The 14111-nt window shown below is 38.2% G+C and overlaps 1 protein-coding gene across 8 annotated transcripts in view; it reads right to left on the reverse strand.

Moving 5' to 3' along the window:
• TBC1D5 (TBC1 domain family member 5) overlaps nucleotides 1-14111 on the reverse strand; it is a 316832-nt gene that overhangs the window by 26458 nt on the left and 276263 nt on the right. For 6 of the 8 annotated variants that reach the window (XM_058039673.1, XM_058039166.1, XM_058039256.1 and 3 more), the window contains one exon: nucleotides 1936-1968. The exons of the other annotated variants lie outside the window; for them this stretch is intronic. In XM_058039673.1, coding sequence (XP_057895656.1) covers nucleotides 1936-1968 — 33 coding nt within the window. The remainder of the gene's footprint in view (nucleotides 1-1935; nucleotides 1969-14111) is intronic. 8 annotated transcript variants of the gene reach the window in all.

A 14111-nucleotide genomic window follows, 5' to 3' on the forward strand; every position in this document is an offset into this window, starting at 1 on the left:
CAGTACCTCTTCTCTTGGCAAGTGAGAGCAGTGCCGATCAAACTACATCCCCTGTTCTTTCCGCTCAGTGGGATCCAGCATGGGGAGAAGTGGTGTTCAGCACACCCAACAGGCACAAAGGAGGGAAGCTGTGGTCAGGGAGTCACAGACAATGCCAGAGGTCTCCTTTCCAAGTGGGAAATCTTGCACAAGGCTAAATGAACTTGGAGCTCCTGACTTATTTGGCAATTGTGGGAAGGGCACCAAGGAGTGCTGGCAGTGGGATGGGCAAACAGGCAAGACAGTGAACTTGGCACTTGACACACAAGAGACCCAGGGCTGTTTGCACAATTAGACAACACCCAAATGGTGATGACTTGCTACAAGATGTAACCTCCACCTCTGCTGTCACCAGCAGTGCTGTAACAACCTCTGTGCACACTCTGAGAGTGAGCTCCCTGATGGGGGCTTTGCTCTGTTGTGGTTCCACAGCAGCAGGTGAGGAGCTGTAAGAAGAGGCAGGTGTGTTTATTGCATTGGGGTGACTGACAGGTGATTGGCAAGACCTTTCCAGGTGTTAAACTTTATGCAACAGACAGGGAAGGTGCAACTGAGGCAAGATACAGTGGGAAGAAGGCGTACACTGATATAAGGGATGGAACTGTCAACTTGTGACTTCTGGCAGCAGAAGGGTAGAAACAGGCTCCCTCAGAGGAAGAACTCAGGTTGGATACTTTATCAGACCATTACCAAGGGAAAGTGAGGAGTGACTGTGTGGCTGGTGACTCTTCAAGCTTGACTTGTCATCTAGGGAGGTTTCGTGCTTGTTTGGACCCTTCTTTTGCAGTGTTACAAAAGACTGTTTGGGGTCACCTAATGTTCTGAGTTTTCTCCTGCTTTTTCATGTATTCACCAAAACCAGAGTGATATGAAATCATTTTAGTTCAAAAGTGACTGTAGGGCTCCTGAGCAAGGGTGAAGGGGACAGGAATCCCTCTGGTGTTTCTCTTCAAACCTATGGCAAAACAGAAAAGCCTGGAGAGTAGCAGGTGTACCAGGGAGCCCACATAACCACATATAGTTACATAATTGCTGGCATTAGCTGGGCTTCAACTATTTTGCTTGTGGCTCCCAGTATGACGAGGACAGACAACTTAGAGAACAGGTTCACCTGGCAAAGATGGGGAAGAAATCTTTGTGAACAGACTTGCTAATCTAGTGGGGAGGACTTTGCCACAGAACAGGGACCTAACCCAGATACACATCAGCACATACAGACAAGGTAGGCAGAAGGTCCACTCATCTGAGTAACGAGCTTCTTAATGAACTGAAATGGGAAAAGCACATATGGAGGTGGAAATGGTGGAAATGAAGAGTACATGTGTGGAAACAATGGCAGGAAACAAAGGACAGGCACACAATCATTGTTTGGGCACATGAACAAAACTAGGAAGGACAAAACCCCATCTGGAGCAAAAATTAATGGGGGACATTAAGGGGTAACAAGAAGTAATTTTATAAGATTTGCAGAGCAGCAAAAGGAGATTCAAGAAAAATGGTCTATTGCTAACTAAGGGAGATAAGACAATTACACATGGTACAGAAAAGCTGCAGCACTTGAATCCATTTTGCAAGTCACTTTTTAGGCCAACTCTGCTCCCAGACCCCCACATGTACTGCCTGGGAAGGAGAGGAATGGCTGTGGAGGGGGGAAGGGCATAAGCTGGTGAATACCTGAAGTAGCAGTGTGTGCTCAAACACGTGGGACCACAGGGGATACACTTATGGGTGCTGAAAAAACTGACAGGGTGATTGCAACACCACTGGCTACCACCTGTGAAAAATCACTGTTGTTACAGAACATCCTTGATGTTAACCTAGAAAGGTTAATTTTACATACATACTAAACAAGAGTCAGGTGGGGTATGTAAGGAACTATACAATGGTTGGCCTCACCTTAGTCCTTGGAAAAATTGCGGAGCATGTCCTCTTGGAATCAATATCCAACATGTAAAGGACAAGACAACAATCAAGAAAAGTCAAAAAGGATTTACCAAGAGCAAATCATGCTTCACCAACCTGGTTGCCCACTATAACAAAATGACTGGGCATGCAGATGAAGGGAGTGAAGTGAATGCAATGGAGTTTTACTGTAATTAGGCTTCTGACACATTTCTCAAAGCATCATCACTTATAACATGATGAAGTGTGGTCTTATTGAAAGGACAGTAGGTTGGTTGGATTGTTCAGAATCCCAAGCTTAAAGAACAGAGTCAATAGCTTGATGTCCAGTTGATGTTTGGAAATGAGCACAGTAACAAATGGACCGGTATGAAGTATCTTCATCAATAGCCCAGATAAGGAGACAGAATGTACACAGTAGATTTTCAGATGATACAAAACTGGGAGGTGTGGCTGCTGTTCTGACTGGTGGAACTTCAACTCACAAACACCTTGAGACACAGGAAGCCTAGGCAAGAGAAATCTTTTCGAGGTTTCTGTTTAAGAAATTTCTGTAAGCGCAAATTCTGCACCTGAGAAGAAAAATCCCAATGCATCACTGCAGACAGGGAAGGAACTTTTGTTTCAGATCTTCTGAAAAGGATATGGAGGCTACAGTGGCTGTTGAGCCACTAAGAGATAAGTTCTCTTATCATGAATAATGTAAACAGATGCACTGAGCTACATTATGAGCAATGTGGTCAGCAGATCCAGGAAAGTCATTACACCCCTTTCTACTCAGTGCTTGTGAGCCCTTGCCTTTAATAACACGTTGGGCCTGCAGTTCAAAGACATTGAGAAAATGGAGAGGACTCAGTGCAGGGCTTCTGGGAGGGCTTCAGGTCTGGAGGAGAGGCTGAAGAAACAGTGCTTGTTTATCTTGGTGAAGAGGAGCTCAAGGGCGATCTGCTGGGAGCCTGTAACTTCGTGAAGTGACAAAGATGATGGAATCAAACTCCTCACAGATGATACAGAAGGCACTATGGCCCAAAACTGCCTCTTGGAAGGTTCAAATTGGTCATTAGGAAAATATTCTTCACTAGAGGAGCAGCGCAGCACTGGAAGAGGTTACAGAGGAGAGTTTCTATTCAAAGTCACTGACCTGCCCCAGTGCCAGTGATTGTCTTATTCCAAGTAGCAGCTTAAGCAGAAGTCTCTTCTATACAACATTTCTAAGACTAATCTTTTCACAGTGCCTTTCAAAGACTGCTCTGTACAGGTAAGCAGCTAAATCATACATCCCCTCAGGAAAAATGACCTTTTTCAGTATTCTAATGTCAAATTCTTTAGCAGTACTAGATGAAACAACTGATTTATGGCCAGCATAGTGCAGATGCTCTCATATACACTGCACTTTCCTCTAAGTGCAGCTTTTCATTGTGCTAGCAAAATGAGCAGCCTGGATGCCATTTTTATTTTGTGTACATATAGCAGTGCTGATTTGACCTCTCTTATGAATGAACAGAGACTTATAAATTCTTCAAACAGTCCAAACCAAAGTCAGGAGAAGTCCAGTATGGTCTGGACCAACCTTTTAGCTGAAACTGCCCCTTCAGCTGGTCTGACACACACAGCACCAGAAACACATGAATGATTCCAACTCATTACCAAAATACAAAATCAGTGTCAATTTACCAAACAACGTGTTCTATAAAGCTCAATATTTTCTAATATTGGGAGCTGCATTATGAGGAAGAGAAGCAAATCAAGCAGCAAATCAAACTAAGGAATCACTGCATCAGACACAGGGGACCAAGACCTGCAAATTGACGTATGCAATCTTGCAGAAAAACAACTTAATACTTTCTGAAAATTCAGCTCCAGGGTTCTCAAAAAACTACGACACATCTTCAGCCCTGCAGATGATGTAGAGCCTTACAGATAACCATTAACATCTGGAGTTTAACAGGAGAATGAAAAGGAAATAATTTATTTGTGATACTACACTGATTTACATTTCACTAACAATATAAAGCAGGCTAGAATTTATGTATCCAGTAAAATCAAGATTCTATTAGAGTGCCTTCATATATACATCTCTCATTATTTTCCTAGTTTTGCAAGACTGAATCTGCAAAAAACTTGACTTACATTTATGTTTCTCGTATTTGTCTTTCTTCTTACCCACATATAGAACTTTGCTTATATTGTTACATTTCCTTTTTTCTCTTTTGCCACGAGAACGAATTCCTTTATGATTAATTTTTTGACATTTCTTTGCTATTTCCCCTCCAGTCTATACAGTTCTGGTACTCCCCATTTGTCCAAAGCTTGTTCTTCTGTTTTTACTACCCTTCCTTTCATCTATCTTCTCACCTTTACAAAGAGAGATATGGAAATAAATTTTTATATCCTTCCTTTTCTCCTGAGCTCATAATGAGATCAGCAATGTTTCCCCATGCCCTATTTTCCATCAAATTTTACTGCATCAGGAAAAAAAAAAGGAAAGTGGTCAGTATAGTCAAGAACAGAAACTTTTACACTTTTGGCATTGTAATCCTTTCCCTTTACAGCTCATGGCTTTACATGCTGCAATAAGTTTGCAGACCTGGGTATGGGCACTGGAATTTGGTATCCTTTACAAGGTCTGATGACATACAGTTTTGGAAGGAAGCCACTCTTTCTTAAAATTGCTTTTATCAGTTTAAACAAATTTTCTCCTGAATATATGGCATGTAGCTTAATACAGAATTATGGAAAACAGGGAAAACAAACATGGAAAATCAGGAAGGTAATGCCTTTCTTTCACAATACCTTTTAGTTTTCAGTCTTGCTATTCAGGAGATGAAAGAAATATTGTACTTTTGTCTGTTTAACCCAAGTAGAAAAGTCAAGGAAAAGCAAACTCTGTTGTCAAAGCTTACAACAATGTATGTCCAAGCATTTCATTCACGAATGCTCAGAATGGCAGAATTCCATTAATCTTAAATTTGAATTCTGAATAAGAATTAACTTGGCAGCACCATCAAGTGCTAAGTGCCGTGGAAAAGAAACTATCTTCAAAGAAAAGAGTATTTAAAGGTATTTAAGGTATGTAAGCACTAATGCTGAAATTTAAAACAAAAAAACCCCAAACCAGTGACAAAACTGAGCTGGCAGAAAAGCTCATTCTTCCTGGGGTCTGTTCAGATGCTGGTCAGTGATGCTGGGTTGGGTGAAATGTGGAGAACATGACATAAACATGGAACAGTACTGCCCAGAAAACTCTTCCAGACTATACAGATTTGAACAGCAGTGATATCCTGAGCTCAAGGTGGCGTGGGGTTTTTTTGTTTGCTTGCTTGTTTTTTCCTGTAGTAGTTAATAGCTACTTTTCTTATATTAAATTGCTCAGTCACAATTTCAGTTTTTTTCAGTATTCATAGTAAGAGCACTCAGGAAACATCCCAAACCTCTTGGCAAATTGGCAGGGCAAATTAGAAAATAATTTTGATGAGGTTTCAAAACATTTAGAGGAAAATAATGGGAAAAACGAGATTGATATATGGAAATCCTGAAGCCAGGAACTCACTAAGAGTCTTACCAGTACTTAAATTCTTATTCATAAATACTACAAAGAGTGTTCTTTTTAGATGTCAGTAGCCGTTTGCAAGTCAAACGACTCAGATGCAAGGCATAAATTGCTTTCTCATTTAATTTTAAGCAAATTCCCCTGAAGTCAAAAGCAGTGGTTACTCCTTCCATTTTGTGGAAGGAGTTTCATTTATTTCATTTTCTAATCCAAGAAATAAATACAAGATTTAACCTTATAATCTTGAATCTCTGACAGTTGAATGTTGGTTGACACCCCCATATTTTTTTTTATATTCTGTGCCAGCCACAGAATAGTGTACAGCATATGGTGACATTTAAACCAGAAACCCCTGTTTCTGAGCACTGAATTGCATACAGTGGAACTTAACCCAAGCTTTTAATTTATTTTATTTACGAATTTAACTTGTTATTTAACTGTATCACTCAGAGTCCCAAGGCCTTGCTCGGCTGGGTGCTGTACAAACATGAAGACAAATCCCGCTTCTCTGAAGGACTTCGCGGTGTAAGCCAAGAGACAACAGATGGCTGGAGACACACATATGGGGAGGACATGGAAACAATATGGCTATATTAGTCAGTCTTCTAGACATGGCTTCAGCATGGAGCCAAACTCTTGTTGATGAAAAGGCAGAATTTTTGAGAGAGTTTTCATAAAGCATTTATTTTTCAGATGTTTAGAGAAAGTTTCTTCTGTGTGAAAGGGGCTATGAAATTATTAGATCAAAGTGCACCAAGCACAGTAGAGTCAGGGGTGAAATGTATATTGTTATTTTTACATTGAAAATGTTGGTATCTGTGAAATCTTTGCACAAAATGAAATTTTGTGAATACTAATATATTACCCAGTAAGGACATAAAGAAGTTCAGATACTGCCTTCATATACTAATTCCTGCAGAAGTAGAGGTTTTGTATTGGTTTCCTGTGCTGAACCATTACTGAGAGTATTTATCTATGTGGTAACTGAAATAACCCCATACTTAATATATTTCCAAATAAGTAATGTTTTGTGTTCTTCACATCTTCACAACTGCCTAGTTTTTTATTATTTTTAACATACTTTCATAAATGTTAAACATTTTAAGCACACTATTTTCAGCTAAGTCCTACAAGCTTGTGTTTTGCTCCTTTAGACTGTAGGCACAGCAAACATGAACCCTGTTTTTATTTTATACCTTTAACTCCTGCTTATGCTTTCTTTTGCACCATTTTAACTCAAACAGCTATTCTAATGTGGTACGAGATAGCTTAAGCAGGAATGTCTTTCTTCCCTTTTTTCTTATATATTCTTCAAAATTTCTCTTAATTCACTAGTGTTGTGTAGTGCTAGTAAGCACAGTTCCTTAGACTTTATCCTTTCTGATAGTTACATACCTATTTCAGTGCTTTTCTAGATCTGAACTCTTAAAGCACAAACAGGTTCTCTGTCAGATTAGAGAAACCTTTTATTTTTAAACTCTTTTCTCCTCTGACTTATTATTTTGACTGTTGCTTTCCAATTTTGCTTTCTGGTAGTATTGTATATCTCAAAATATATCAGAGGACATCTGAATAAGCACAAAAGAATTAGACAAACAGTAATCCTAGAAGTCGAGGTTCCAAACTTAGTGCTATCAAATTTAAAACATTTCAGGATACAATGCAACCTCTACTTTTCAAAGAAGTAAATTCAGAAGAGTAATTATCTGTTTTAGAAATGGAAACTGAACTGCTACTGCCAAATTGCGAACGTGTATTTGTGACAACCCTCTGAAAGGGGTGGGGGAAATACGACTGAGAAAAAATAAGAAAATAAAACAAAAAAATGAAGGAAAGCTCAACAAAATATTCACTGTACCTGTATCACAAAATATTCAAGGAGCCAAGCTAAATCAGGTTATGTACCAACACAACAACAACAACAAAAAATTCTTTGATTCAGAGGGATCAGATTGAAAATGAATATCAAAGACAAGAAAGGAATTTTATAATACAGATAAAAATGTTCAAGTAGATGAGACCAAGACAGATTTGGCAATAAATTAAAATGCTAGCAGGCATTCACCTGCAAAGGCACATATTTCTGGGCATTAGAACAATCCTTACTTCCTGTGTGTGCTCTTTATAACAACACAGTAAGGGATGGCATTTCATGAGGCTTCTACAAGCTATACACACATAAACATAACCAAGAAATTATAATAAAGATATAAAAGAATAAGAATTTCTGTACTTAACATTCTCCCTCAAAATAGAGATCAAGCCCCAACAAAACTGAAAGGGGCTGCAACTTGGATTCTGTATAACCGATAACCCAGGAAGTCTCTTCCAACATCCAAATTTCTAGCATTCTAGAGTTAGCATTTGTTGAGGAGACCCACACTTTCAAAATGTAAGAAAAATTATTATTTTACTGCATTATGTATCTGTAGCTTTCTTGAAATACAAGAAACAAGAATTTGTGGTCAATTATTTCTCTTCTTCCAAAGTGGAATAATGATCCTCTTCCTTGCCCCCTAGTTTTAGGAGTTTACATGTTCATTCATTATTCTTTACATATAAACAGTATTTATTTACCATCCGTATTTATTTATAAAGTCTACTAAGATTGTGAACTTGAGGCAAAATAGCTATTCTATTGTACTGATGTATGATTATCAATTTATTTGATTTACTGTCTCTTAAAAAAAGCTAAAAATATGTAGAAATTTGGAAGAAAATGAAAGGGGGTGCCTCAGAGAATCTCCCTACAACCTGACAGATATATTTAATTTCAATTAAAGTTCAATTAAAGAAAATAAATGAAACTCTGGCTAACAGCTTCTAATCACCAGGTCCTGCTGTTGAATTTCCATCTTAAACAGTTCAAAGTCAATTTGCCAGCTCAGTTTCCATATCCCACCTTGCCTGGAGATGTTAGTGGCAGAGGACCATGGGCTTGGGAATTTTCCAAAGCAGCTCCCACTGTTGAACCTATTATTGGAACAGGTTCCAGGTGCACCAGCCTCACTGTTCAGAGCTAGAAACCAGCAACTGTACTACTGGAGCATGAGAAGGATTGTTTTCATCTAACCTGGGTACATTTTCCTCTTAAAAATATTCTGCTTCTGTGGTCAGACAATTTTTCCTTAGCAGAAAGATGGGAAATGATAAATACAACTAATGGAGAAAGCTCCTGCCTGGAGACAAAAAAAGCAGGGATGGAAAGAAATTTCTTCTGTAAGCAGACTCAACATGGGAGACTTATCTACCTGCTGCTTGCACAAGTCCACCTGCTGGCACTGCACTCTGGGACTGCCAAGAGACAGTTTAAAAATGAAACCCTTAAAAACCGGCAAGATCCATGGAAACGCAAAAAGCTGGGCATAACTCGTTGAGGATGGGTAGGCACTGAACAGCTCAGTATGTATGAATAGGTGGTATTCCACTTGGTAAGGGAAGAGATAAGAAGAGAAAGAGCTGCAGGGTACTAGAAATTATCCCTTTGAACAGAAATGCTGATAAAAGGCTTCTCTCAGTTCTGCTGTTGAGATTGTTGACTTAAGAATATTGGAAAATTCCTTCATAAATAATACAAGGGATACGTTAATTTAGATGGTATGGCTGTAAGCATTTTGGAAATAGTTATAAATAAACACACAGGCCAATGAGAATCCCATATCTTCCCTTACGTTTCACTATGACATCTGAGGGACTTTCTGCCCATATGTTACACAACACATTGCTGCCTTTTAAGACTGCGTAAGTCCACTGTGGCAAATGTAAGAGAAAACAGAGAGGGAAACACTAACATATTTACTTGAACCTTACTGAAAGAGTTGATAAGGTGTGATGTACTTACATAATTATGCTTCTTGATTTTGCTGCCTGAATAAGCTTTTCAATACACTCGTTCAACATACACAGTCTCCCAAAGCCCATCCTTTGTTAAACTCATACTCATTTAAATTCTTTTTAAGCATGAGTTGCAAAAATAGTTTCACTAAATCTTCCTCTGGTTAGGCTGATGCATTTGATCTTTGTTATGATTCCTAACATGACTGAGGATGTAGACCAGAGGACAATTATTTATTTAAGGGTTTTAGAATCTCTAATTTTTCAGAGTTTAAGGAAGGTAAAACTTAAGTATAGTGATTATGTAGGGGCTATAAATATACACCATTTATACCACATTGTTAAAATAACAGAAGTACAAGTCTTGTTGTTTTCATAGGGATTTGTTTGATTTAACAAAACACAGACAAAAATAAGAGTCAAGCTATTAAATGCATAGCCACAACCTATTCCAGTGGGGAAAAAAATCTTCCAAACACAGAAACTTTTTCCGCCCAAAAAACTCCCAAATAAAACAACAGCTTGGTTTACAGGCATGTGTCTCATCCACATCCATGTTTTTGTTCAGAGTTCAGTGCAGGTCTCTCAGCTCTGCACAGAAATGGACAGTAATTTCATGCTGCTATCTTAAAAGAGCAGGATGAAGAGCTGAAATTCCCACTGAAAAGGAAAATGGGGCAGCTCAAGCTACCAACACAGACCCTCTGATATGTTTTTCTTTTCCACTGGGATGCCGAAACATGAACTTCATGATTAATGTATGGAAAGAGGATGGACAGAGCAAGTCCTGTACCTCTGCTGGTAGCATGATTGCTGTGAAGTGTCCCACTTCCTGTGTCCTCAGTCACTTTGATCCTTTTGCAAAAACTGATGATGGTCTCATCCATTCATGATTTTTGTAATTTTTAAATTCTTTCTGACAGTTTCAAAGTGCTGCCCAATAATTTTTAATGTTCTTACTGCCTTTTTTTTGAAGTGGTTTCATTCTGCTTCTGTGCAGAAGTTACTGGAAAATAGTATTCACCTACATGTATCTGAATCTTTTGTACCAGAGAAAGATAAGTTTACACTGACATTTCAAAAATATTCCAAATGGCCCCACAGGTCTGTTCTCTATACATGTTTATTGCTCGTAATATGACAGAAAAAGCACTGCAGAGCCTCTTGGGTTTTTTATTCATCTATTTTTTTTTTTCCTAAGCAATTAACTTCCTGTTTTTATCACAGTACAGTTTCTTTTCCCTGAAATGAATCACTCCAAAAGAGATAAGGAGCTCTAGGATTCAAAACTGCCACTCATGCAGACAGCTGCTGCTTTAGTAAATTATAAGAAACTTGCAAGTATTTCTAATAGAAACTATAAATGGTAATTTATTTTTTCTTCTACTGTTTCCAGCTCCTTCATTTAAGTTACTGGATGTCATGTAAGCCAGAGGAAGGCAACCAAGAAAAGAACCATAGTTCCAAAATATCTCAGAGGTTTTTCTATGAACTCTGTTCATGTGACCTGTCAGCATCTGAAATTTAATATTCTTTTCTAATATTCTAACTCTAAAATTAGACAGGCACTGGAATATTAAATAAATTGCCTTTTTTTTTTTCCTGTCAGAATTGGCCTGTCACATCAGAATAAGGAAAACATATGTTCTGCAGTATAAACTACAGTTAAACATTAAGGCACTAAAGTATTTTAAACTTAATGGCATTGAGAATAATCAACATGTCTTTAACCTCAGGCCTAACAAATCCAATATACTGATCAAGAATTGGCTGATGTACACAGACTAACTTATTCTGGGCACATTTTACGATGCTTAACAAAAAAAGGACATTTCATCATAGCATTTGTACTTCCAAATAAATGTTTGGCATTGGTAAGTCTGAACTGACAAGTATTTTGCTTAAAACATTCTAAAAAAATTTAAAAAGTAACAGCCAGGGAAAAGATATATGGTAATAAAAACCATCTCTAAGATGTGTACCATGCACAAAAGGCATGCTCTTCTTCAAAGGAATTTTTGCATACATGGTTTTCTTTGTGTGGTTTTCTAGTATTTACCTTATTATCTTGTTGGTTTTCATATACCACCTCTACTTGTATGCTAAAACTCAGGTTCTTAAATCACTTCAGCAGATGCCTATTTAATTGAAAATAATGGCATACATTAATTTTCTAACCTGTAGGGGTACTCATAACTAACTTCAAATCAGTCAGACTAGCTACATAAATCACAGACAGTAACAGTTGTTTATACATGCTTGTGGGGACAATAGCACATGTTGTCAAATTTGATTTAATTAAAAAGTCTGTGCAATCAGAACCAGCATAATGCATGACACTTCTGTTCAGGATATTATTGTGAAGAAATGAGGATTCTGACTGACCATGTTTGCAAATTATTTTAGTAAAGAAAATAAACTGCTCCAGATTTTCCTTAGAAATGTTTTCTTCTTGGGAACTTTTTAACTAATGTATTTTCCAAATGGGTAATTTGATTTTTCTTAAGTTGAAACCTTTTATGTAGAAATTTACTTATTAAAACACAAAGTTTTTCCAAATCAAAACTATATTTTCAGTCAAATTCACATTTTCCTAATTTTTTTTTTCTTTAAAAGAAAGCTTTAAAAATGTTTATATTGTTTGACTCAGAAGTTTTCTCTTTGGCACATCTCTATGTCTGAAAGCAATTTACAGAATATTCTGCCAGAAACTGGAATTAGCCAACCATATTTGCCAGAATCAACGTCTAAGCAGCTTTGCGATTTGCTAAAAAGAGGGGTAGACTTTCTTTAATGATTTATGAGTCATAAATGAAACATAATGAGAAATAAATGGACCACAAAGTCACCCTTTTTCACAACTCCACCGAAAAGTAGAGGGCAGTAGGCAGGCTGGGAGAGGGAATTTTGTAGGATTTTATTCCAGCAAGACTGAGCCATTCAGAAGATAGTGGGCACTAGAGTGCATTACAGATTAAAAATTCCTGTATTTGTTTACAGGAAGACAGCTCCAGAAAGTGCTGCTTAAATTATTCCTGTCAGAAAGCCACAAAGGATACAAAGGAGCAGGGAACCTCTCAACACTGGGCACAATACAGGCTTCTAAACACTTTTGGTGGACCTCACATTAACATACAGGTTTGTGCCACTCAACAGTAATGTCAAAAACATCAGCATGCCATGGGCCGCCAAAACATGAACTGATATTGTGCATTCACCCCTGAGGCTGTAGATTAATTTCATTTCAAACAGGGGACATCTGTTTCTGGCAACAGAAATAAATCACTCCACTGATCTTTGCATCTGAGGGGAAATAAATGTGTAGAAGAATAAATACAACCCACATGTTACTAACTTTTAGAAGGCCTTAGTATGAGAAATGGACACATTTTAGTCCTGGAGGCAATGAAACAAGTTAAGTATCAATTTTGATTGCAACTCTCACAGATAAAGCTCAATTTGTTGGACTGGCTTTAGGAAAGAAAGAATTTAGACATGTCACATTCCTCTGTGAGTGTTTATGCTCTCACAGAATCCCAGAACGGCTGAGGTTGAAAGGGACCTCAGAAGCTCATCTTGCCTAAGCCCACGCTCAAGAAGGGCCACCAAGCCTAGCTGGCTGCCTAGGATTAGTGTCCAGATGGCTTCTGAATATCTCCAAGCATGGAGAATGCACAATCTGCCTGGGCAACTATGCCAGTGCTCAGCTGCTCTCAAGAGAAAAAAAAAAACAAAGTTTCCTTGATGATCAGACAGAGCTTCTTGTGTTGCAGCTGGTGCCCATTGCCTCTGGTCCTGTCACTGGGCACCACAGAAAAGAGCCTGGCTCTGTTCTCTTCATACCCTCCCTCCAGATACTGATACACACTGGAGAGATCCCCTCTGAGCCTTCTCTTTTCCAGGCTGATCAGTCCCAGCTCTGCCATCCTTTCCTCACAGGAAACATGCTCCAGCCCCTTCACCACCTTTGTGGCACTTTGGACTTCCCCCAGTATGCTCACATCTCTCTTGTGCTGGGGAGCCCAGCGCTGGACACAGCACTCCAGATCCAATCTGTGACAATGACATCCCTGTCCACCCCATGACACCATTACAGTAATGCCCCTGGTCTGTCAAAATCACTTATTTTAACTGCATCTTAAAGGATATATTTTTATGTATGCATTTAATTTCCACTTTGTGTGGAAAAAGCTTGTATTAGAGATACAAGGTTGAAAACAAAATGGATTATCTTTCATCTGCCACACCAAGAACCAATGTTTTAAAAACCATCTTTTTATAAAGAGATTGATGCATGGCAACGCTCCAACAAAGGTAATTTCCCTAATACTTAATGACATAATCTGTATAATTATAAGATTAAAAATGTAAACCAGTTCAGTTTGATAAATAAAAAAATGTGGATCCATTATATTTTCAAGCCTTCTGCTTCCTGAAAACAGCTGTAAATGAAGCAATTGTTCAACTCAAGACTACTGATGCAACTACTTTGGGACCTCAGGAGAAACTCTTTGGGGTCTTCTACTCTATGCGGAAAATGAAGTACCATGAAATTTAAAGGAAAACAAAAACCAACATTCTCTTGTGCAACAGAAAATAGATTTAAACAAACCTTTTCTTCTTGGATCTGCCAAATTCTGTTTGCCTATATTAAGGGTGAGTCAAAAACTGAACCCAAGGAAATGGATTTTGATAACCTGAAACCTTTTCTAGCTGTTTAATCATAAAATGCTAAAATATAAATTATGTACCACTGTTTAAAGAATTATATAATACCCCAAATTTG

This window comes from Melospiza georgiana, chromosome 1 (assembly GCF_028018845.1).
Source record: "Melospiza georgiana isolate bMelGeo1 chromosome 1, bMelGeo1.pri, whole genome shotgun sequence".
Classification (NCBI taxonomy): domain Eukaryota; kingdom Metazoa; phylum Chordata; class Aves; order Passeriformes; family Passerellidae; genus Melospiza; species Melospiza georgiana.